Source organism: Macaca nemestrina, chromosome 13 (genome assembly GCF_043159975.1).
Source record: "Macaca nemestrina isolate mMacNem1 chromosome 13, mMacNem.hap1, whole genome shotgun sequence".
Lineage (NCBI taxonomy): Eukaryota > Metazoa > Chordata > Mammalia > Primates > Cercopithecidae > Macaca > Macaca nemestrina.
The window spans coordinates 46,298,231-46,323,952 of NC_092137.1; the positions used below are offsets into that span (position 1 = coordinate 46,298,231).

A 25,722-nucleotide genomic window follows, 5' to 3' on the forward strand; every position below is an offset into this window, starting at 1 on the left:
GAGAGTAAGAGCCAGAGTTCCTAATCCCAGCTTGGCCCCTTGCTAGCTGGGTGACTTCGGCCAAATTAGCTGACCTCTGTGTGCTTCTAGTTCCTCATTTATAATATAGAGACAATGATAGTACCTCATAGGGTGAAATGAGTTGATACATGTACTAGGTCTAGAATGGTGACTGGGACATAGTCAACTCTATGTAAGAGTTTAAAAACAAAACCCAACAGATGTGGCCCCTGAAATTGCAAAGAACAGACTCGAGAGGCGATGCTGAAGATGCTGCCTTGGCTGACGTCCATCTGTCCCTCATAGCCTGTGCTGGCCAGGCCTCTGTCACTAATTCCGACTCTGTCCTCATCCCCACAGTTCATGACGAAGAATCCCCACAAGCGCCTGGGCTGCGTGGCATCGCAGAACGGCGAGGACGCCATCAAGCAGCACCCATTCTTCAAAGAGATTGACTGGGTGCTCCTGGAGCAGAAGAAGATCAAGCCACCCTTCAAACCGCGCATTGTAAGTTGGTCCCCATGCATGCTCGGCACCGTGGGTCGGGCCCAGGTACTTGCGGGGCAGGCTTCGTGCACCCAGGAAGAGCGGTCAGGGGATGTCTATTACAGCAACAATGACAAAGGCCGGAGGTGGCTGAGGCTCTCCCTAAGACAGTGTCTTTAGGCCCCACGTGTTTGCTGTTGAAAACATGTAACCTACTACAGCAGCACCCAAGATGATGATTTACATGGGCCACAGGACACCTTTTGTGTTAATAGAGATTCAATTTATTTATTTAGATTGAAAATGACTAATGACACTAGTTTTCTATGTATGGCAGAGACATAAGGTTTCTTTATGAAGAACTGGGTTTGTTTTCTAAATGGGTCAGTTTAAAGGCAAATACTAATTAAATATTAGCCGTGGTCATTCTGTGGAACTAGCACAGAGCGCGAAGCTGGGATTCACTGACTGGCAGCGGGAAGGATGGTCCTGCGGGGAGCTTCTGGGAGGCCCACTGCGTAAAAGCGCATTTCTGTGAGATACCCTCTCCCTTCTCGGCCGCACTTTCCCTTCTACCTTCCAGATTCTCAGGCCTGCTGTGATGCCAGTTGGAGGGGGCATGTAACACAGGGCAGTTGAAGCTCAGAGCTTTCAGTCTGGGCTTGATTCACAGAATAAAGACCGTGTCCTGGCAGTGGCCTTCTGCTGGAATGGGACGAGGGTCATGTTGCAGTCCTTAAAGTTATATAGTGTATGTGTCTTAATTCTGTTGTGTTGTAGCCCATTGAAGCAATCAGTCATTCAGGCTGAAAATTGAGGTAGCCAGCTGGCAGGCTTGCTGGGAGGTGAAGGGGATGTGCAGTGTAAGAGTTTACTAGGCAGGGGCCCCAGTGCTGTGGGGCTGTGGAACTGGGGTCCCAGGCAGGGAAGACTTGCCATCAGGCAGTCAGCCCTCGGTCACCCGGCATACTGTCAGATGAGCCCCTGCTCCCCTTCTCCAAGTGCAGAAAAGACCTTCCTGTGCCTTGTGAACCATCAGAGAGGAATTCCATTCTATTCAAGGAGATTTTCTGGGGAGCCGTTACTGACAATGTTGTGATTCTTAGAAATGTTCCACGGTGGGAGTGGGGGTGGGGGATAGTGTCAGTGGACGGGTGGGGTCCAGGCCTCAGCCAGACTCGAGCACATGGGGTTGAACGTCCCCGGATGCTTGGTCCCGTCACCACTCCTCATTTGCTTCCTCCTTTGGTTTTCATGTTTTCGCTGGATAGCACAAGCTTGGAACAGCCCAGATTTAGGATCACCTTCTTTCTTTGTAAATATCACTTCCTCTTCAGCCCCTCTCCACCACAGCTCCAGGCCCACTATTCCAAGCCAGGAGGGCTTAGAGTCTAAGCTCCCTGGGCCAACTGTCCCCTGCTGCCACAGGGCTCCCTGCACATGCCACAGCCTGCCCGATGGCTGGGGGCTGAGGACCTCTGCAAGTCACCTTTAAGGACAGGATTAACTGTGCCCCTGGCAAAATAGGGGAAGTAGGACCCCAGAGGCCTAAAAAAGGAGGAGGAGAAACTAAAGGCTCAGATGGTAGGGTGAATTTTAATTTCTCTTTAATCTAAGTTAATCAACCCAAAGAAGAATGAGAAGTAGAGCTAAGAATCCAGGCCCAACTAACAGAAACGCAGGATGAGGCTGAAGCTGAGGGGATTATCAGTGCAGGGCTACAAGATGACTTAAACTTGAGTCTCCAGATCTCAGCAAAACCACATTAAACCAGGCTTACGGAGCACCAGGCTCCAGCTGTACTGGCAGAGATGCAGGAGCAGCCCCCTCCTGCCTGGGGAAGAGTGGGGAGGACCAGTGGAGCCCCAGGGGGCACCGTCAGCAAGGGGTGTGAGGAGAGAGAGGGTCTGGGGTGTGGCAGAGGACGCCAGGGGGTTTTTGTTGAGAGGCCACAGGGTGGGAAGGAAGTAGGGAAGAACCTTAATCATAAAAGACACAAAGGAAGTTTTAGAGTGTGGATTCATGAAGAATTATCTCTCCCTGAGGTACAGCACATTCCAGAACACTGCCAAAGCCCTTTCCAAAGCCCTGGCAGTCACAGGAATTCCTCACCGGGGCTCACAACTTTCAGTTTGAGACTTTGAGCCAATGAAAGTGCAGGCCTTCTGAGAGGCATCCCTCTTTGAGCAGCACGTGGCAGGAAGGGTGTGAAGAACAGGGGTGAGGTGAACAGGTGCGGGGCTGAGGGATGGGGAAAAACCTAGACAGAGAGGAGAGAGGAAGAGAGGGAAGGACAAACCGGGAGGGAGGGAGGCACATGACTTACTCCACTAACATGCAGGCGTTGCCTTGCCTCAGACAGGCAGGGAGCCCCTTAAAGCTCTCCCTGGCCAGAAGTGAAGGTGCTCCTGTGGGCAGGGGTATGAGGGGGCTGGGAGCCAGCAGGAGGAAATACATCCCTGAGTCAGGGGTCAGGCAGGAGTCCACCTCTGCCTGGACGTCTAGAGCACAAGGGACCTGTGCTTTCTGTCCTTGGGCCTCTTGAGAGTTCCCTGCTGGGAGTAAAGAGCAAGAAAGACCCTGATTGTTTTCTTTTGCCTGGAGGGTCAAGGAAGCCTTCAGGGTCCTTATCACCCCATGAGAGGCTGGCAAAGAGAAAGGATGGGGCTGTCCAGGAGCTCCCGCCAATTTCAAAACTGCCTCAGTCTTCCTAAAGACTGACTTCGTCATTGCCTTGAAGGGATCTCCTGTGCATGTTCCCACTCCCCCTGCCTCCCCAGACCTTCAGAGTTCACCTCAATGCTCAATGCTGTGGAGAGGGGCGGGGTCAGGGGAGAGGGCATTGATTAGGTAAGTTTGAATTCAGTTGGGAGGAGAGGATTAGAACATCTGGAAAAAGGAAGGCTGAAACGGAAAGCTGACGTTGTTTAAGAGGTGTTTCTGGCCACACTTGGAGCTGAGTAATGTTGGTCCTTAGAGAGTTCTCAGTGCAGGTCTTTAAAGAGTTCTTCAAGTTGTTTAAATGTCTGACATTTACAACCTTGGCGCTAGAGATTTCTCTCAGGAGAAATACCAAAATTGGGGGAAAACAATAAAAAAGAGCAGTCCACATCTAGTTAGCAGGTTGGAAAAGTGACCCAAATCTGTCCCTAAGTCGAAAGCTCTTTTCTGAAAAATGTCAATGGCACTAGCCCGAGTCATCTGTGGGCTTGTGTAGAAAGAGCAGAAATACATTTTAAATAGGATGAAAGCCCAAGGAGTAAAGCCCATGGCAGTGATGCACATACTGCATTTCTCATCTCAGAAAGCCTCAAAAGACTAACGGGAAAACTCACTTAAGGTTTCACGCGCCATCGCACCCCTGTAACCAACTCGGGGCTGAGCCCGGGGATGTGGGTGCCTGCCTAGCTCAGGTACCAGCAGTGAGGACAACTCTGTGCCACATGAGCAGAGTCAGCCTTACCATAGGCAAAACAGATGGCCACCCACAGAGGCCACTGAGAGCCATGAGGAAGCTGAGGTGCACCCCACAGAGGCCACTGAGAGACATGGGGAAGCTGAGGTGCACCCCACAGAGGCCACTGAGAGACATGGGGAAGCTGAGGTGCACCCCACAGAGGCCACTGAGAGACATGGGGAAGCTGAGGTGCACCCCACAGAGGCCACTGAGAGCCACGAGGAAGCTGAGGTGCACCCCACAGAGGCCACTGAGAGCCACGAGGAAGCTGAGGTGCACCCCACAGAGGCCACTGAGAGACATGGGGAAGCTGAGGTGCACCCCACAGAGGCCACTGAGAGACATGGGGAAGCTGAGGTGCACCCCACAGAGGCCACTGAGAGCCATGAGGAAGCTGAGGTGCACCCCACAGAGGCCACTGAGAGCCACGAGGAAGCTGAGGTGCACCCCACAGAGGCCACTGAGAGCCACGAGGAAGCTGAGGTGCACCCCACAGAGGCCACTGAGAGACATGGGGAAGCTGAGGTGTACCCCACAGAGGCCACTGAGAGACATGGGGAAGCTGAGGTGTATCCCACAGAGGCCACTGGGGAGACACAGGAAAGCTGAGGTGCACCCCACAGAGGCCACTGAGAGACACGGGGAAGCTAAGCTTCATCCCCACAGAGGCCACTGAGAGACACGAGGAACCTGAGGTGCACCCCACAGAGGCCACTGAGAGACACAAGGAAGCTGAGGTGTACCCCACAGAGGCCACTGAGAGACACGAGGAAGCTGAGGTGCACCCCACAGAGGCCACTGAGAGACATGGGGAAGCTGAGGTGCACCCCACAGAGGCCACTGAGAGACATGGGGAAGCTGAGGTGTACCCCACAGAGGCCACTGAGAGACATGGGGAAGCTGAGGTGTACCCCACAGAGGCCACTGAGAGACATGGGGAAGCTGAGGTGCACCCCACAGAGGCCACTAAGAGACACGAGGAAGCTGAGGTGCACCCCACAGAGGCCACTGAGAGACACGAGGAAGCTGAGGTGCACCCCACGGAGGCCACTGAGAGACACGGGGAAGCTGACCTTCATCCCCAAAAAGGCCACTGAGAGACACGAGGAACCTGAGGTGTACCCCACAGAGGCCACTGAGAGACACGAGGAAGCTGAGGTGCACCCCACAGAGGCCACTGAAAGACACAAGGAAGCTGAGGTGCATCCCACAGAGGTTGTCCTTCTATTCAGGGGGCAGATTGCCATCACAAGACAGGATTTCCTTGGACTTAAGGCATCAAATAACTTGAAGACATGTGAGATGCCTTCCTAGAAGAACTGGGAAAGAAAGGGCTTTGACAGGGAAGAGGGAAAACTGGTTTAGATCCCAACATTGGGGAAAAGCCTCCAAGTCACCGGATCACAAGCAGCCAGGGACAGTGTGCAGTTGTTGGTCCTGGCTCTTTGACAGACTCCAAGTCAAAGGCAAGACACTGTGAGAAGGGAAAGGATCAAGTCCGTGAGCAAACACTGTCAGCCTTGCAATTTGGTGGTGGCCTCAAGGAGACATTGGGCATGTGTTTAAGCAAGCAAGGAAAGCAGCTGCACCAGTGCCCTAATCTGGCAAAACTGAATACCTCCAGGGTGATTCATTCAAGTGCCTGAAGCTCCTGAGGGAGCTCCAGGTTTCCTCTGTCTTGGGTTACCTCCACTTGCTTCCAAGCCATGCCCTTTTGGCATCATACCAGAATGCCACCAGTCTCCAGAAACCTGAATTAACCCACTCCTCAGCTGGCCATACTGAATCTGGGTGACCTGGGGGGTGCCCTGCCTGTCTGATACAGGGAGGATCTGGTTTTGTCAGGTGGTTGGTGCTGGAGGTGAGGCTGGGAGAGGTCATGTCACTTACAAAGAGCCAGGATGCAGTGGCATATTTTTCCAGAGCTCCTGACCCTCTCCACTCTCACTACAAGGACAGAGCCCCTTCGTGGAAGAACTTGCCAGGCACAACAAGGCTGTACTCTGCCCAGGCTGGCTCGCTAGAGGCTGGGGGCCCCTGGGTCACCACCACAGAGGCCGAGGATGCAACAGCACAACAGCTTTCAGGCCTGACTTCCATTCCTGCACAGGAAGCCTCGCCCCTCTGAAGCTATCACCAAGGAGATTGTCCAGATTCATAGCTGGAATTTGGCCTCTGGTCAGGTTCCATCACATACCTCAATTGGCTTCTGTTCCCCCCAGGCTTTTGCCTTCTTGAGATGTCTGCTAAGCTGAGATTTCTGCTCCCCTGGCTCCTAAGCCTCCCTTGTCTAACCCTTGCCCTGACTCACCAGCTGTCACTAGTCCAACTGGGTTTCCTGACTACAGGCCAACATCCCTTTGTACTAACCCCCACCCAGTGCAGTTTTCAGTGGCCTCTGCTTCAGCGTGGAGACTTTCCTGTCTTTCGTTCTCTCAGCTCTCTTACGTATTCTCCCTCCTCCACTTTCCCTTTTGTATTCCTGTTGTTCACCCTCTGTCCACCCACGTAATGAACTGAGTTTGTGCAAGCGATGTGCCATCAACACCAAACCAAAGACTTTGCACCATCACGTACTCAAATCAATTTTCCGGGGTGGCTTGCTTCAGAGCAAGGACACACAGTGGGGGCCTGTTTGGTGGCAAATACCCCAGCACTGAAGAGTCGGGGAGACAGGAAAGCCAGCAAGGCTGGAGTCAAAGCCTTTGATGCTGGAGAAAATCTCCAGCCCTAGAATTCACTGGTCTATCCCATTGGGGATTTCATCCCAAGATAATGGCATGGTCTCATTGCCAATGAAAGTAGCACATTTCGCTTTTGTGTTACCGGTGGGCTTGCCTTCTTTGGGGACTGTAGGGGCAGAGCGATGTGTTTGGTGTGGTTGAAGGGCACCATCTGACCTTGCAGATCTTGGGGACGTTCTGCTCACTCCTGGCTTCCCTGCTGTGTACGCATTCCTTCCCCTCAAAAGCGTTCAGCTCTGAGACTCTGGCTCCCAGGGCTTCAGCACTGGAATGGGGGGAAGCCAGCTTAGGAGGGAGAGATTTGCCTCCCCAGAAACCTAGTTGTCCTCAGTGAAAGCCAGAGGCAATGAGGGAAATGCTGGCCAAGTAAACTTCTCTTTGTGTACATGTTCTCTCTTTTCAAGTTTGCTTCAGTGTGAATGTCCCTCTTTAAGGTAAGGCCTCCAGAGTGGGGAGTCTCTCCAGGTAGGTGAGCCCTCAGGCCCGGTGACATAGAGGCCCCTCTCAACCTCATGATCCGTTTCCATCCAGCCATCCGCGCTGCATGGCGGGACCCCCGAGGGAGGCCTCTCCTGCATGCTCCTGCATGACTGGGCTGTGCTGAGAGAAAACCTGGGAAGTGGGCTCGAGACCCGCACACTTCACCAACTTAGCGACCTGAGGAGGAGCCCTGTTGAACAGGCAGCCCCTTCCCCTAAAGCCAGCCCACCTGCCTAGGGACCACCAGATAGCATGGGTTGTGATGATGGAGGCCAGTTATGACACCATCCTCATCCTCTGTCCTGGCAGAGCTGGGGCAGGAGCAAGGCTGGGTTCTGCAGCCCCTCCTGAGGACATCCCCGTGGACCGTGTCCACCACATCCAAGCGGCTTACCATCCTAGAGGCTACAAGATCCCTCCAAGAGCCAGGGCTCTGATCCAGGGCTGGAGGGCATGGGAAAAGTCCAGAAACCTGTTTTTGGTGGTTGGCCCAGCAGGTGGCATGGCACAGTGGACAGGATACTGGCTTTGACTTCTGAGAGACTTGGGTTGGAATAAAATTGCTGTCACAGGAAAGCCATGTGACACTCAGAATTCACCTCACCCCTGGACCTCTGGCTTCCTTGAGCCTCCTTATCTGTAAAATTGGGTTACTGTGAGAATTCTCCCCTCATGGAATTATAAACAGGAATAGCTGGGTACTGTGGTTCCTACCTATAATTCCAGCACTTCGGGAGGCCAAGGCAGGCAGATCACTTGCACTCAGGAGTTCGAGACCAGCCTGGACAACATGGCAAAACCCTGTCTCTACAAAAAATGCAGAAAGTAGCCAGGCGTGGTGGCATGCACTTGTAGTCCCAGCTACTTGGGAGGCTGGGGTGGGAGGATCGTTTGAACCCAGGAGGTTGAGGCTATAGTGAGCCATGTTCATGCCACTGCACTCCAGCCTGGGTGACAAAATGAGATCCTGTCTCGAAAAGAGTTATAAACAGGAATAGATAATAAGTCTAAGCTACTTTGTGCACTGTAGATTCTCAATGAATTTTAATTTCCCTCTCTCCATTCACCACCCCTACCCTGGCCTTTTAAAGGCCCTCTTCTTCTCATCCCCAAACTCCAAGAATCAAGAGTTAAGAATTGCAGGAGGTTGGTGTGATGTTTGGAGGCTGGGTTTTGGAATCAGATGCAACCAGGTTCTAATTTGGGCTATGGGATATTGGGAAAGTCACCACTTCTCTCTGAGCCTCGGTCTGCTGATCATAGTACGGGGGTTTTAAATATCTACCACCCAGGGTTGCTGTGAAGAGTCAACAAACCTAATTACATGAAATGAGTAGCACAGTGCCTGATCCAGGTGAACACTTGGATGGTGTTGATGCTGATGGTGAGGAGGACGACAGGAGACTGAGGCCAAGGGAGGCTGGACTGCATAACACTCCTGTCCCAAAGGGACTGAGGAGCCAGGAGTTCAGATGAGGGGATGGCACCATCCAGCAAGGCACCAGCCATTACAGGGCAGAAAGCATCTGAAGACAGGGAAGGAGCACAGTTCAGAATGCTGAGGCACCCGTGGTGGCATCATTCCAGCACAGCCACTGGTATGAGCTGAGTGCCAAGAGGAGGGAGGTACTGTGCGAGGGAGGTACTGACTCACCCCAGGTGCCAGCATTCCCAGCCCTTTTTGCCTCTTGGGATGGCACCCCAAGTTCCCCCACATTTTCAGCACCCCCCACCCCCCGCCGGTCCCCTGCTTTTACTCTGTGACCATGCTTACCACCTTGACGTTCCCTGCCTTCATTCTCAGTAGTGTTTTTGCTGGGCACAGCTGTGCAGCTCTCAGCACCCCAGCCTTGAAGTGATAGCGGTCACCAGTGAGACCCTGTTCCAGCACAGCAAGCTCCCAAATATTTCTAAGCTAAACAGCCTCAGCAGAGCATCTTTGACTCCACACAAGTGATTTCACCATTTTAGAATTCCGATTGCAGGAATTTTGTCATTTGAGAATTCTGATTGCAGGAACAATGATTTTGCCTTTTGAGAATTCTGATTGCAGGAACGTTCCTGTGGCCTGGGGGTGGGAGGGCCAACGAACACATCATTTTCATCCCCTACCCCCACTCCGGGGAAGACTTTGAGGCCTGGGCTGGCCTGGGCTTGGCTGGGCACTTTCATAAGCTCCTGAGCTTTTCTTTATGTCTTAATGGCTGTTACTTTGGTATATGCCTTCCTGGGTTCATCAAACTAGTGTTTCTTGAACTTAATCTCCTCCCTGCCCCACCAGCATTTGAAGTAACACACACACAACTCACTGGGGAGCAGGGGAGGACTTCCTAGGCCATGCCTGATCAAGCCAGAGGACAGCAGGAGGAATCAGGGAACATTTCACAGAGGAGCTGGAACTTGACAGAAAGCTGGGAGGGGTCAGGAAGAAAGAACTGCCTCGGAAAAGGCATAAAAGGAGAAAGGGGAAGGCAGGATTCAGATCAATAATATTCAACAAGGATTTGTTGAACATGTCCTTTGTGCCCTCTGTGAAGCCCTGAAGCCCCAGAGGGAGAAGCTTGACAAAGGCAAGGAAAGAATCTTCTGCCATCACCCTAACATTGCCACCTTGAAAAGCCTCGATGGCAGAATACGTGGTAATGCAAAACACTTAAGGGATAATAGGCAGTAGGGTAAAATCTGGCATCTGACCCCTAACAGGATGCTCATTTGGGAGAGGGATTTGGGGCTTTGCCTTTCAGGGTTAGAGGACAGGGAGAAGAGGGCCTCCCCAAACAGGCTGGGAGCCAGGGTTTCTGTGGGTCCTGAGAGCCTGTGTCAGCCCACTTCTGGTCTTGGGTCTTGCAGAAGATCCTGTCCGAGTGGGGCTGCATTGCTGGATAAGTAATGCCCTCCTGCCCATCTCTGTGGAGAGGACTAAAGGATGGTCTAGCTGCCAGGAGGGACAGGGGTCAGAGCCTGGTTTGTGTGTATTGAAGTGAAGGCAGACAGAGCCTCAACCCTCCCTCACAGAGGGGCTCAGCCCTCCAGCCAGCGTCTGTTCCCGGAAGACTACAGGCACCAAGGGGCACTTTGCAAGCTGACGGGGTTGGCGGGGGCGGGGGTGGTTCTGCCCGCGTCAAGTGGAGGACCTTTGATCTCTGGAGGCATATATGTCATGGAAAAGAGACACTCTGGGGAATCCAGTTTTGCACTTGGAGGATCAGTGCCCTCTTTACTTCCCATTGTTTGTGCTGGGGAGGGGGATGATAACAGAATTAGGTTTGACCGAAACTTAACATCCCATTATTATTCTGGAATTCTGGGATTTGACTAATACACAGTAGGTTTGTGAAGGTTCATTAAGTTTCCACATCAACCTCAGTCTCCTCAATGTGAGAAGGCCTGGCCACATAGTGGCAGCCCCCTGCCCTCCATGTTCCTCTGGCTACTCCTTTCTGGACCTACTCCACCTCAACAGCAGCTTTCTCGGAGCACAGAGCTTGGATGTCAATGGAGTATTTCAGGTGTGAGAGCCTAGCTAGGTGTGGAAGAAGGTGGTGAATGGCTAGGCCAGGGAAATATGAAATATATTTGCCTTAAGTAAGGACATGGAAAGATAAGCCCTCCAGAGTAGGGCTTATCAACTGAGAGGACTTAGAAAATAAACCAGATCCTGACCTAGGACTTTAGCCGCACTCCTTCCCCCCCAGCGCAGCAGCTGACATCTCAGCTAGTGTTGGCAGTAACAGGATTTGCAATCTTTCTGGGAGGTATGGCAGACTCGGACTATAGGGACCTGGGGTGTGGGTGTTCAACCAAATAATTGAGAAGACAGTCACCCAAAATGTGGCACTTCAGAATGCAGCACCCACCTTGTATCACTGACAGTGAGCTAAGGGGACGTGCTGGACAGAACGGGGTGCTGGTCTCCACTGTTACTATCTGCGAGACCTTGAGAAATTCACTGACTCTCTCTGCTCATTTCCTATAAAATGAGGGACTTAAGTAATCCCTAAGATTTCTTCCAGCCCTAGCTACATGAGAGCAAGGATTTGCAGGGTTTTTTAATCAATTGTATTGCAATAAAATTTACATAGAATAAATGCACCCATTTCATGTCCACATTCTGATGCATTTGAAAAATGTATATATCCGTGTGACCACCAGCACAATAAGTATATAGAACACCTCCATCCTCCAAAGAAGTTTCCTGCCCATAGCCCCAGGCAACCCTGGTCTGCTTTCTGTCACTGGAGATTAGATTCGTCTTTTCTAGAGTTTCTTATAAATGGAGCCACATAGCATGTACTTTTTTTGTGTCTGCCTTCTTTTACTTGGCATCATGTTTTTGAGATTTGGGACTTATAATTTTAACTTTAGTATGGAAATTTCCAAACATATGTAAAAGTAGAGCAAATCATTGAAGGGATCCCCATGTGTTCATCACGCAGCGCCAACAATTAGCAATGCACAGTAATTAGCAATTAGCAATCAAGGGAGACAGTTCTATCTGTTTTGTTCACAGATGCATCCCCAGCAATGAGAACAATTCCTGGCACATAGTAGGTATTCAATCTGTATTTGTGGAATGAACAAATGAATTCTCCAGATCTACAGTCTTTTTTTCAGCTCTATCTCAAAATTCTCCTCTCACCTTTTATGGCTCAAGATCAGTTCCAGTGTATGCCCGGGGATTTGGGGTCATAAGATCCTGCTTTAGGAAACCTGAAATTATTGTTGAATGGTGAGAGAAGGTGGGTGACCTCATCTTCACTTGAGAGGCACATATTAGAATGTTTACAGTTCCCATTTCACAGGCAGTGCAATAATAAATCCTGGGCCAAGAGAACTTATCTCTATCTAGAACATTTTCCTAAATAAGTGGGGGAGAGATTGGTAAGTGGAGGAACTGGGTCTTTGCCAGGGCCATATTGGAAAGTTTCTTCTTTGGATACCAAAAATATCCCTGGAATGGTAAACCCAACAGCTGTCAGCAATAACACGGCTTTGAAAAGTAGACGATAAATGAAAAAAGGCCCCCAGTTAGAAGCAGAATGAGTCCAAGTTGCCACTGTTTTCTTACCCACTTCTAGTTGGAGACACAGGCTCCTGCTGCATCGCCAGGTTCGGGTCCTGCCACTGCACATCCTGCTGCAGGGGGCCAGCTCACTGCAGGGCCTGGCTCAGCAAGCTCAGGCCCCAGGCAAGCCAGGGCAGGCAGGGTACTGTCTCCTCCTGAGGCTCTTTATTCCTGGATAGCCACACAGCATTTTCTACATCATGTTCTGTCCCAGGCATCTCCTGGGGTGCCCCTAATGTCTATGAAACAACCCCAAAAGACTCGGTGGGGATGGCGGCCTCTTGCACTGTGAGGGGTTCATGGCAGAATGCAGTTGTTTGTTTGATCTTAACACAGCAACACTGCTATTGACAGAAACCATTGAACTGGCAGCTTGTGCTGGGCACAGTGCTGCGTGTCTTTGTGCAGATGGCTGCATCGATGCCTCCCGGCAGTTCATCATAGAAGGCAGGATAGCACATGCCAGGGGCACAGCCTCGGGGTCAGAACAAGCTGATTCCAAGTCCTAACCCCACCTCTTGCCCAGCCTGCACCTTAGACAAGACGTCTAATGCCTCGGAGCCCATTTCCCCATCTTTACAATGGAGATGTGATCACAGCACTCTGCTCCCTGTGGAGTGGGTGTGAGGTTACAAGAGCCGGGCGTGGAAGGCATCAAAGCACTGGCAAACTCTCCATCTGCAAGCTTTGTTATGTTTTCCTCCTAAAGAAGCTCAGGCTGTCCCAGGCACTAAGCTGGTGCTAGAAATACAAGGCAGATGCCCATGTGGAGCTCCAGTCCAGTGGAAAAGACACTTCAGACTGAGTCATCATTTAGCCCCAGTTATGAGGAGTACCAAGAAAGAGAACCCCGTCACAAGGGTCAAGGTATATATAGGAGGGGACTAGCCTGGTTTGGGGATCATTCCCCCAGGAAGAGGTATTTCCTTTCCCATACAGCAGCACCAGACACGTCCCTTGAGTGGCCTCATGAATGGTTTCAGAGCTCACATGCAGCATCCTCTCAGTCTGGCTCTTGGAGGGCTGGTGGGCTCTGGCGGAGAGAACGGCTGTGGCGCTCTGCCGTCCTCCAGAGACTCTGCAGGGTTCATTCCATTAGCTGGGAGCTTGCAAAGCTAGGCTGAGCTGGGCCCTGCTAGTGTCAGAAGCCCCAGGCCCTCTTTGCCCCCAGGCACTGCCAGCCTCTTGGGGGAGCTAAGACTCCTGGGGCACTTAGCAACATACCCAGGCTGTTTCTAAATCCCAGAGTGGATGTCATCTGGGGCCAGCGTACACTAGATGGACGATGTGGACTCATCCATAACCAGGTGGCCCGATGTGGCTGGAATGTATGCTTTATATTTTTGTTACCAAATTTCAGAATCAACGTGTCACAGCCAAAGGAGTGCGTAGGTGTGGGCCTGGGAGGGCCTGGATGGGCGTGGGAGGGTTTGAGGAGCAGGAATAAGCGCCACCCCTCAGAACTGCCCAGAAGTGCCTCCTTCACTAACAGGAATGGAGACATAATGTGTTTGGAGCTAATGCTTTGAGACTATTGGCTTCACCTGCACGTAGAAGACGCCTCTGGAAAGAGGCTTAGATACAGAGTCTACATCCGGGGGTATGTTCTCAGCCATTTTTACATGAGACAGCCTTCCCCGCAGAGCACCGTATGGTCACTGAGACCAGAGGGGATGCCCCGTGCTGGGGACCCGACCCCTGTGATCTGAAAGACTTCAGCAAAAGGGGGCACTTCAGGTCCTGAAAATACTTCTCAGGGCTTTCTCCTTTATGTGGATTCCTCAGAGACAGTTACTGTACCACTTAGAAAGCCAGGCTTTTTATAAGGGAAATGTTTAAATCAGTGGTTCTTAACTTAGCAGTGGTATCACTACCCCCTTGGAGAATCTGATATAGTAATCTCTCTCTCCAGGAAAACCCCGAGGTGTCCATAAACACAGTACACTGTTCTATATTCTACCAGGTTCATGGAAACTCTGAAGCCGTCCTCCGAGGCAGGGGTCTGCAAACTGCAGCCCATGGGCCAAATCTAGCCCACCACCTGCTTTTGTGCAGCCCTAGAATAAGAATGGTTTCCACACTTTTTTTAATGGTTGAAGAATACTATTTCATGACATATGGACACTGTGTGGAATTCAAACATCAGTGCCCATAAAGTTTTATCGGAACACAGCCACGGTCATTCATTTACATAGGTTCATGCTGCTTTTGGGCTACAGTGGCAGAGTGGAGTGGTTATGACAGAGACCATATGGCTCACAACATCTAAAATATTTCCTACCTGGCCTTTCACAGAAAAAAATCCAACCCTTGCTCCAAGGGTGGGAACCCCATTTAAGAAGCTTATTTTATATTCCTTACTTTTGCTTAAAATGATTGAGCCATGGAATTTAGACATAGAAGCAGCATTGAAAGTCTCCTTGAAAAGCTTCTCACTTTACCAATGGCAGACGAGGAACGTGTTCCCCAGTTTTGCAGAAGCAAGAGCCACGAAGGGGCTCTGTCCTGGGCCCTCCCTTTTTTCTGTAGGTTTCTGAATTGGCACTGCCTTCTGAAGGAACCTTTAGGTAGTTGCCCTGAAGTTTTGTTTCAAAGCATCATAACACATGTTAGAAGTTTGGTGGCAATCCCTGAAAGCTGTGTCTTTAGACCCCAGCTAATTCCCAAACGATAGTTGGCTGAACTCCTTTGATCTCTATTTGCTGGGTGTAGGGGAGGAGGTTTGCTGTTAGCTAATACCTGAAGCAGAGTTTTCCTTTTTCCTAAAGGAACTCCTCAAATGGAATTTGTAAAAAAAAAAAATTTTTTTATAGTTTAGCAAACAATAATGAGACTGGAGAGGGGAAATAGTTGAATTCCATCAAATAGCGGACCTGATAGAATTCAGTTGTGGTTGATTGTTCAGAATGCCTGGCAGTCTGAGAGAATTTGGTCCATTTAGCAAATAGATATGTGTGTCTGACTGCCTCCAAAGGAGTGAAGCAACTTTCCCTCAGAAGTGGTTTAGCGAGGAAGCCAACCAGATTATGGGGAAGGGGCCTGTGAGGCCCGGCCTGAGGCTTGGGCAACTTGTCCCTATGGCTGCAGGGGCCACCGAGCTGCCAAGACCCTTTCCGTTGGGCTGGGGAATGGCGGGCCAAGTGGCTTCCCATTTTAACTGCCATTTGTGCCCTTGTGCTTAAAAAGCAAGTGGGTCTTCAGTTTCTTCTCCCTTAAAAGGTGGAAGCAGTGATCTTTTCAACAATGTAAAGGTCACACACTGGAGGATTGTGAGACCCATTCTGCCAGGAGATAACTTTTTAAAATCGAATTAGTAGGCCACATTTAAAAAGAGATGTAAGTGAAAATGTAGACTGGGGCATTTAGTGGCAACTCCAAAGACCTGGGATCCCTGGGTCTGTGTCCCCGACAGGCGGCAACAGCTGGTGAGGCATGCAGCCCTCAGCTTGCTGGGCTCCTCAGTTCCCGGGGCGCCCAGGCTCCCCCGTGCCATTGGACTTTGTGCACACACAACACAACACACACAGACATCCAAAGACACACACATGTCCCACTCATTAGAAAGAAAAGGAGAGCTGATGCTTTTTAATGTTTTTGAGATAAGATCTGGCACTGTCAAACCCAGGCTGGAGTGCAGTGATACGATCTTGGCTGGCTTGCAACCTCTACCTCCTGGACTCAAGCCAACCTCACACCTCTGCCTCCTGAATAACTGGGATTACAGGCACATGCCACCATGTCTGGCTAATTTTTGTATTTTTTTGTAAAGAAGGGTCTCACTATGTGGCCCAGGCTGGTCTCAAATTCCTGGGCTCAAGCTATCTACCTACCTCGTCCACCAGAAGTGCTGGGATTGTAGGCATGAACCACCACGCCCAGCCAAGAGATGGTGTTACAGCCTGCAATTTTAGCCAGCCGTGCTAAAATTTGCTTCCTTCCTTGTTTTTCTAAATTCCTTCCTTGTTTTTCTCGTCTTATTCCAGAAAGTTTAAAGATGGCCCACCAGTATACATAAAGTTTACTATGAATGTAATGTCAGTGGAAAGGAAGAAAGAGAAAACAGCACAGGAAGGCAAAAAGGAATCAGGAATGTTCTTTTGGGTGGGTCACATAGTTGGCTCTTGGCCTCCAGTGAAAACTAATTAGTTCTAGATTTCATGTGCATGGGAGAAAAATGCACACAGGTGGCCCAGGTGAAACAATGATTATTCCGTGAACTAAGACCAAATAGAAAGTTCTCTCCAGGATCATCCCAAAGACAATTCTGTTTGTTCTAACCATACAGTTGTGATCTATAGATGTATCGAGGAAGGAACAATGCCAATAATTTACTCGATGCCATCTACTGTTCTTACCACTTGATTGTATTCTTTCATTTAATCCTTATAACACATATGTGGGGAGGACTACTAATGTCCCCATTTTATGGATGAGAAAATGGCGGCACAGAGATTACATAATTGGCCCCCACAAAGTTAGTACCTGGAGAGGCAGGCATAGAATTCAGGCAGTTGGGTTGCAGAGCATGAAGGCTAAGCCACTAAGCTACCTCTTCTCACAGATCGGCATTTAAAGAAACCAGTCTGATTCCACGAGAGTTCTCAGATGTCCCGATTTTATAAAGACCAATATAAAATAGACCAAGAAGTCATGAAGCTGAGAAGGAATGCCAGTATATAGCAGGAACTTGCTATGTGTTGGAGGAGGCCAAATCTAGAATGGTCTTCGGCTCCTAAGCAGGCCTTTGGACAACAACAACAAAAAAGGCCTTTTGAAATTGTTAAAAGAAGAAAGAAAGAGACCCATGGCCTTTATATGGAGGGACTCCACCAGGCTGCCCATCAGAATCACTTATGGAGCTTTAAAAACTCACTGTCTGGAGATTCCAATTCGTCAGGTCTAGGACCATGCTCAGGTGTCTAAATAGCTGTGTTTGGCTTTTATGCACAGCCAGGATTGAGAACCACTGTGTTAAAAAATGGCAAAAGGCAGACCTGTTATTTTGCCTCCAACTTTTCTCCAAAGACAAATAGCTCCAAAGTACAAAGGTAAGGGTGAAAACCACAAAGGGAAAACTGAAACCCAAGACAGGCAAATTACATTTAATAAAGCTCCCCTGGGGAACCCTATTATTCCATGCCCAGACCAGATCCCAGAGCAATTAAACAGAATCTCTAGAGTGGGACGAGCATCTCAGTGGGTTGAAGCTCCCCCGGGTGACTCCAGTGTAGGTCCAGGTGAATTACATTCCAGGTTACAGAAGAATCTGCTCTGCCTACTGGTTGGTAAATTGGAAATGATGGGATAGAGTAGTGATACCAAGTGATAGGAGAAAAGCAAACAGTCTCCCAGTATTCAGAAACTGGGAAAATGTGGACTTAGGACACTTTGAAATTGATATTATTAAAGCAAGTTTCTTGAAATTCTTAATGAGAAGATAGTTTGTGGACATTTAGGGAGCAGTAATAATCACGTGAAGCAATTAACTTCATTTCCAGCAGAGAAATGCTCAGCCATTTGTATCTTTATTCCAGCAAAGCAACTGAGCAAAATGAAAACAGTGACCATGGCTGGTTGCTTCTCAATCAATTTCACAATCACACCCCAAAGAGTGCTGGTGGGACTTGATGTCACCTTTGTAAGAGGGCTGTTTCAGGGGCCAGGTCAAATGGCTCTGGTCCTGATCCTGGGCTAAATAATATTTGCATAAGTGTCCCAATAGATTGGAGGCATGCCAATCAAATTTTAGGATGACATAAAGCTGGAGGATATAGCAGATAAGATGAATGATAGACTTAAAATGGCATTTGCATTGTATTTTAAGGTTTATCTGGACTTTACCTATAACCCTCAGAAAGCTAGGTATGTCTGTTATCTCTACTTTCTAGCTAAATACACTGAGATTCAGAGAGGTAAATTGCAGAATCATGGTGATCTTGACAGGCTAGAAATATGTCCCAAAATAAGAAGAAATCAAGGTTAAGTGTAAAGGATTGCGTCTGGATTTTAAAAACCAATTTCAAGCTGGGTATGGTGGCTCACACCTGTAATCCCAGCAGTTTGGAAGGCAGTGGTGGGAGGATCGCTTGAGCCCAGGAATTTAAGCCCAGCCAGGGCAACACAGCGAGATTTCGTCTCTCTACTTTATATACTTTAAAAAATTTTTTTTTTTTTTTTTTTTTTTTGAGACGGAGTCTCGCTCTGTCGCCCAGGCTGGAGTGCAGTGGCCGGATCTCGGCTCACTGCAAGCTCCGCCTCCCGGGTTCACGCCATTCTCCTGCCTTAGCCTCCCGAGTAGCTGGGACTACAGGCGCCCGCCACCTCGCCTGGCTAGTTTTTTGTATTTTTTAGTAGAGACGGGGTTTCACCGTGTTAGCCAGGATGGTCTCGATCTCCTGACCTCGTGATCCGCCCGTCTCGGCCTCCCAAAGTGCTGGGATTACAGGCTTGAGCCACCGCGCCCGGCAAAAAAAATTTTTTTAATCAATTTCAGAAAAATAAGATTGGAGTTTGTATTAGTTGCCCAGGGCTACCGTAACAAAGTACCAAAACCTGGGTGGCTTAGAACAACAGAAATTTATGATCTCACAGTTTGAGGCTAGAAGTCTGAAATCAAGGGGTTGGCAGGGTCTTGCTCCCTCTGAAACCTACAGAAGAATCTTCCCTTGCCTCTTTCAGCTTCTGGTAGCCGCACATGTTCATTGGCTTGTGTGGTACAGCTTCAGTCTTCACACATGTGTCCCCGTGTCTCTTCCCTCTGTGCATGTCTGTCTCTGTGTCCAATTTCCCCTCTTATAAGGACACCAGTCATATTGGATCAGGGCCCACTCTAATGACCTCATCTTCATTTGATTACATCTGCAAAGAACTTATTTCCAAATAAGACCACGTTCTGTGGTGCTGCGGGTTAAGACTTCACATATCTTTTTGGGGAGACACAATTCAGCTCATAATGGGGTAAAATTGGATTGATACAACTAAGATAGTGTCAACGTTTTCTCATAGCTATTTAAGAAAAGATAAAACATTGATACTGCCTTAGACAATGTTAATATAATTTAAGGGTTCATGCCTACTAGAAAGTAACACCACTGCACTTGGCACTGTTCAGACCGCAGAGGCAGGAACCTAGCACTCACCTCTGGCCACCACCGTCTAAGAAGGAGATGGATTTAAAAAAAAAAATGGCTGGGCACGGTGGCTCATGCCTGTAATCCCAGCACTTTGGGAGGCCAAGGCAGGCAGGTCACCTGAGGTCAGGAGTTCAAGACCAGCCTGACCAACATCGAGAAACCCCGTCTCTACTGAAAATACAAAAGTTAGCCAGGTGTGGTGGCACATGCCTGTAATCCCAGCTACTCGGGAGGCTGAGGCAGGAGAATCACTTGAACCTGGGAGGCAGAGGTTGCAGTGAGCCAAGATTGTGCTATTGCACTCCAGCCTGGGCAACATGAGCAACACTCCATCTCAAAAAAAATAGAGAACTGCCATGGACTCCTGATAGAAAGTTCCATGGGCAGTCCAGTGCCAGATGACCCCTTTATATGTTTTGACCTGTTTACTATAAAGAAAATCCAAAAGTATGAATATTTATTGGTTAACAAAATTATAAAGAGGAAGAAGGGATGACAGATGATTGTGTTTAGAGAAATTTTTAACTAGAGAGTTAAGAGATTCTCATTTTTGCCAGGCAGGGCACTATGCAGTGATACCTTCTTTATTTCATTTAACTTCACACATCAGTATGAGTATATAAACATATACACATATATTATTTTAATTCAAATGTATGGCTATAAAGAATATATGCATCTATGTGAGGATCTAGTTGATGTTGAGGAAGTGTTCTAATTATTTAAATTCTTTTTCTTTTAGAATATTTAAAGGAGAAAAGTGGAGCTTAGATAAGAATATGGACATTTCAAAGCTAGGATGAACTTGGGATTTGGCTGTTATAGTGACTAAAATTATTTTCAGCCAATGAACATTAAGTGTCTGCTGTGTGCCCTGCCTTGCAGTAGGTACCTTGAGGGGTATGATGGGGAATACGATACACATGAAATAGCAGAAGGGGCTAAATGCATGATCCAGACAGTGCTATAGGAGCTGGGAGGAGGGTAGGGTGAAATGAGACTGGAGTTAGGGAAGTTATAAGAAGGAGGCTCACATTGGACCTAGAAGGATGCTGGCATTTGGGAGACCATGTAGAGACAGCATGTCTCAGTTCAGGTCACACCCCATGAGGCAGAGGACCTCTGGCTTGGGGTCACTAGGCTACTTGTGCTGTTGCTGTCACGCCAAGCAGAGTTAAGGGGGAAGGTAGGGACCAACAAGGTGGCCCCATGAAAGCCAGCCCCCTGTGCCCCAGCCTGTAAGATCAGGGAGGTTTCTCATGCTTTAAAACAAAGTCATCTGTTGATCTCCTGGGAATCAAATGAAGACAGAAGCAGATGCTGCTGGCTCCTCCGAAAGCTTGAGTTTATGACTTCAGCACAGTGAGGGCTGTGAGAGATTGTGCTGGCCAGACAGGAAGTAAGCATTGACGCTGCCTGCCCACCTCTGTCCTGGGCTCCCACCACCACCACAGCCGCTGAGCCTCTAGGCCTCAGAGTTGCCTGAGCTCTAAGGCGGGCCCAGTCTCTGAGAGGGATATGGAGTGACCTGAAACTCTTATTTCGTTCAGTTCCACCTCCCTCCCTGACTACAGACACCAAAAATGTGCCCTTCCCCCAGAGTCAGTCCCAGATTTCTCAAATCCAAGACCTTATTTCTGAAACGATGCCAGAGGGAATCGGAATGTTGTTTTCCTCTAACATCAACCACAGGGGTCAGGGACATACCCACCAAGTCCCTAAACATATCTGTCTTGATGGAATTTTCCCAAACCGTGGTCGAACCTGTTTCTGTTTCTATCTTGAGTCAGCAATTAGAGAACTCTAGTGCCCCAAGTCCTGGGAGAAGACATTTCATTAATTGGGCCTAAGCCTACCTGCTTTGCAGGCCCCATGGTGCTAGTGATGGTCTGGCTCCAGGCCCTTCATGAATCAGACTACAGCCATACCCCTCTTCACCCCCTGCCTCCACTTCCCAAAATCAAAACACCCCCTGACGGGACAGTAGTCCCTGCTCCTGAACCCAGATCACGTTACTGGCTCTAGATAAAGTAGCAGCAAGAGAGGTGCATTTATTAATTTTTTCTAGCCGATATCTATTGAGTACGCAGTATGTGCCAGGCATTGTGCTAGGCTGGGGATAGAATGGTGAGTTCAGCGCAGTCTCTGCCTGCAAGGAGCTGATAGATTAGTTGAAAAGAAGAGGCCTCCTCAGTGTGGCAAGTGCTAAGTTAGGAGAGATGGTGAGGGCACCCACAAGAAGCTTTGTTCAAGTAGCCTTGGAGGGACAAGGAGAGTTCCTGAAGGAAGGGCACATACATGGAGGTGGGGAAATTGCATGGATGTGGGGCAGAAGGCAGGGATGGGGGAGGGCATTCCAGGTAGAGGGATAGCTGTGCAAGGCTGGAGGCAGGAGAAAGCAGGAGGAAGCCCCACAGTTGGACAGTGCCAGGGAGATGAAGCTGGGGGAGGCGGCAAGGACAAGCTCCTGAAGGGCCTCAGAAGCAGGTGATTGAAAGATCTCAGGACTTTACCCCAAAAGCAGTGATGTGCAATGGAAGCATCTCAATTGCTGGAGGAAGCACTAGGATGTTCAGGCAGTCCTGGGCTCAGCCCTAGTTCTGGATTTGGAGGCACAGAAAGAAAGGTAAGACTCAGCCCCTACCTTCAGGAAACTCATTGATGGGCAGATTCCATGCACTGTGTTGGGTAACAACCAAGCTGTGCGTGATGCATGCCCATGGCACACGAATGCTAAGATTTGAAGGCATGATGGGAGCTATCATTTATTGAGTGCCCTCTGTATGCCAGGTTCTGCAGAAGGAACCTAACATCGCATCTCACTCAGTCCTCAAGGCAGCCTATAGTGTGCCTATTACCACCCCCATGTGACAGATGAAAAGATCACGGCTTAAAGAGGTTAACTTCACAGCTTCAATAACCAGGAAGGGATGGCACCAGGATGAGCTCAGCCAGTGATCTTCCTCCTACTCTATGCAGCCTTCCCTAAGTGTGGGCCGAAGGTTGTAGGAAAGGCTTCAGGGATTAGGAGGGGACCGGAGAGTTAGAATGTTGTTCCCTGTGTCCCACTGTCATCTCTCAGGCTCTGCAGTGGGGGGCAGGAGCCTGATATTTAGGCATTAGGGGAGGCAGGGATAACTGAGGATCACGATAAACAAGTGTCTCTGAGAGCCTGCCCCTCAGAACCTTTAAGTCAAGTCCTGTGCCTGCTCTGTGAGGGAGGTAGCAGCTTTTCAAAGAATGAAATCGGTGAGTAAAGAATATAATCTGCAGTTCTTTCCAAATTCGAGGATGCTGTGCTACCTACATACCATTAATAGGGGATGGGTTTTCCCAGAGACGTTTGCTTTGGAAAACTCCCAAGCCTCTAATGTTAACACTTAGAGATTGCACATAGTGGGGATAGTTATTTGAATTAGAAATGGGTGACTCACATGTACCTAAAATCTCTCCAAGGAAAGTAGGGTAGGGGCCAAGTAGTGTAAGGAGATGGGTGAGCCAAGTCTGTAACGATCATGAAGAATGGCATATTCTCTCGAATGCCACAAATGATTCTGGAACCTCAAGAATCGTGGAGCTGAGCTAAATGGCTCTCCAAGGTAGACCACCATGAAGCTAAAGTCCTCTGGGAATGACACCACTAGCAGTATTGACTGAGCCTGGTTCCCTGGTTCACAACAGCAAGTTGTGAAATTCAGACCTCCTGTAGAATCTAGCTTTACCATTAAGCTCAGTTGACCTCAAGAAATGAAACCAGCTTCCATGATTAACAGACACTAATGACCAACAGGTGAAACACAATCAGGTAAATAGGGAGAGCCAGTGCCAGACAGCTTACAGATTTTCTGAAGTCCTTCATACACAGGTGCCTCTCATTAGCAGCCAGCTGGGAGGGAGCTGGGGGTGATTCTGAAACCTGGAGAATCCTGGTCACTATATCATACATGAGTTGAAAAGAGGGGGCCTCCTCAGTGTGGTGAGTGCCAAGTTAGGAGAGATGGTGAAGGCATCTCCTGCCTCCACGCCTTATACAGCCAGCCCTCTGCCTGGATTATACTAGTCTACCATAGACCTGGACATGGCCCGTCTTTGGTGATGTTACAAATGGAACATTCCTCTTGCTGTATTCCTTGACTCTCTTTTTCTCTCTACTGCCACCCCTACTACTCCATTGTCCCCTTTGGCTCCAGCTCCCCCCAGCGTGGATGCCCCTGGCTTGCCTTCTGGGATGATACCCAGTGCTTCCCCAATTGTTGCCACAGCCTGCCCAGCCCACTCCTCCCTCTAGACTCACTTCACCAGGCACAGAGGGCCCATAGCCTGCAATCCTCCCCAGTCAGTGAATCCCTCCCCCTTCCATAGAGATCTTCAGAAGAGGTGTCCCACACCCTTTGCCCAGGCGCCACCCTCCCGCGTCGATGTGCGTCACTGTTGGGATGGTCTTTGTTGTTTCCCTCTCAAGCAGGGCCCTCCTTTTCCTCTTGTTCTGTACACACTGGAGAGGGAGAACAGATGGTCCTCCTGCTGGGGGCCAGCCCTCCTGGCAGAGGTGACCAAACCACCCAGCTTTCCCTTCTCAGGGGCAGCATGGATGCCCCTCAGCTGCAGGTTCTGTTTCTGGGAATCCCTTGGGTTTTCTGTGTGTCCTCTCCTTCCGCCTTCCAAGGTCTCTGAGACCTGCTGACCTATGCAGCTCAAGCCCAGAAAGAAGACACCAGGCAGGACTGGTGGTGCTAAAAGATGGTAGAAATCAGTTTGTCCCTTCTCCGTGCTGTTTGTGATTCTGATTTCAACCTGGGGCCATTTGAAAACAGTCCCCTGCGCAGCTCACCCGGCCCATGTTACCCCTGTCTTCCCGGACTCACAGCTGTCTCCCACCATGCTTGCCGACTGGCAGGCCTTTCTGGCTTTATTTTGCCTAGTGGTGTTACCTAAATGTCTCCTGGTTGAACTTGACTCTTGTTATATCTTCCAATTTCTCCCGTGTCCAGATTTCCAGACCTTACCCACTGTGGAAGGCATCACACTGAAGCCCAGACATGAGTTCTGGCTCTGTTCTTAACCAGTCCGGTGACCCTGGGAAAGTCACCAAACCTCTCTGAGCCACAGTTTCCTCATCTGTAGGATCAGGATGTTCCCGGCCTGTTCTGAGGATCAAATGAGCAAATAAATGCAAAGATGCTTTGTAAACTGTAAACCAACATTCTCCAAACTGCATTCTGTAGAACCTGCTCTCAGGAGAGGTGTTCATAAACTATTTAGGAAAAAAAAAAGAAAGTTTTAGGTCAAGTTTGAGGAAGCCTGGCCCAAACAAAGCAAACCAGATTTCCTCACTCCAGAATTTCTCGGAGACTAACTTACCAATGTGCATAGCAAATCTCCAAGAGCAGGGTAGAAAACATGGCTTTGTGTCAAAACCCCTTTTTTCATGGACTACTTATTAACATCTTTAGGTTACCGGTTTCCACAGAGCATAGTGTATATTAATATTATTTCTCCTACAACTAATAATATGAATCTTTCCACAAGATTTATTCCATCATCCAGGTCACTAATCCTGGGTAATACCAGTTAATCAGTGTCTGAAAAAAGTATTGCTGGAGTCCTTGCCTTTAATCTTCTGGGCATTGTGCTCTGTGCTGTGGGGGAGAGGGTACCCGCTATTGAAGGCCTCTGCCATTGGACTCCAGCCCTAACTCCCACCATCCCCATGCTGCACTCTGCCCCTGCAGCTTGGTGAACCCATTGGCCTGTGTATGCATCTTTTGTCTTCCTATTCCCTGCCTTTGTTCCATCCTTCTCCCTGCCAAAGTACCTCCCTCCCATTTCTACCAGTACAATTGTCACCCATTCCTCAAATTTTAGTCCAAACCCTGCCTTCTCCATGGAAATTTTTCTAACTAAAGCGATGTGTTCTACACAGGACTACTGGCCCCTCAAACTCAACTCTAAGCCCCTAAAGGCAGACAGCATTATTTATACTTCCTGATTTTCTCCAAAAACCAGGATTCATTTGTGGATTGATTGATTGCTCCCTTCCACCCCATCCCCCAGAACCATAAGGCTCACAGTTGTACTTTGGGAACTTGAACCCAGAGGTATGGGTCCTTCAGAGCTGCGGAGTCAGTGGTGAGTTTACACTCTTCATTCAATAGACACTTACTGCTAGGGAACTGCTGGGAACCCAAGGTTGAACAAGACAGGGTCTCTGCCTTTAAGAAGCTCTTGGTCTAGACAAAAGCATAAAAACATGGCAAGTCAATGTGCTGAGTGTAATAATTGAAAAAATATGGGAGCACACAGTTGGGTTCATGGTGAGAATAAGTGGAAATCGAGGCAGGCTTGTAGAGAGGATGT

At 49.2% G+C, this 25,722-nt stretch overlaps 1 protein-coding gene across 2 annotated transcripts in view; it reads left to right on the plus strand.

Moving 5' to 3' along the window:
* The window catches only part of LOC105464958 (protein kinase C epsilon), a 538,891-nt gene that overhangs the window by 510,532 nt on the left and 2,637 nt on the right, over positions 1–25,722 (plus strand). The window contains exons 14-15 of one of the 2 annotated variants that reach the window (XM_011713128.3): positions 361–507; positions 7,092–7,121. In XM_011713128.3, coding sequence (XP_011711430.1) covers positions 361–507; positions 7,092–7,106 — 162 coding nt within the window. In that variant the 3' untranslated portion in view covers positions 7,107–7,121. Of the gene's footprint in view, positions 1–360; positions 508–7,091; positions 7,122–25,722 lie in introns of those variants that run through there. The other variant, XM_011713127.3, reaches the window with a different exon arrangement.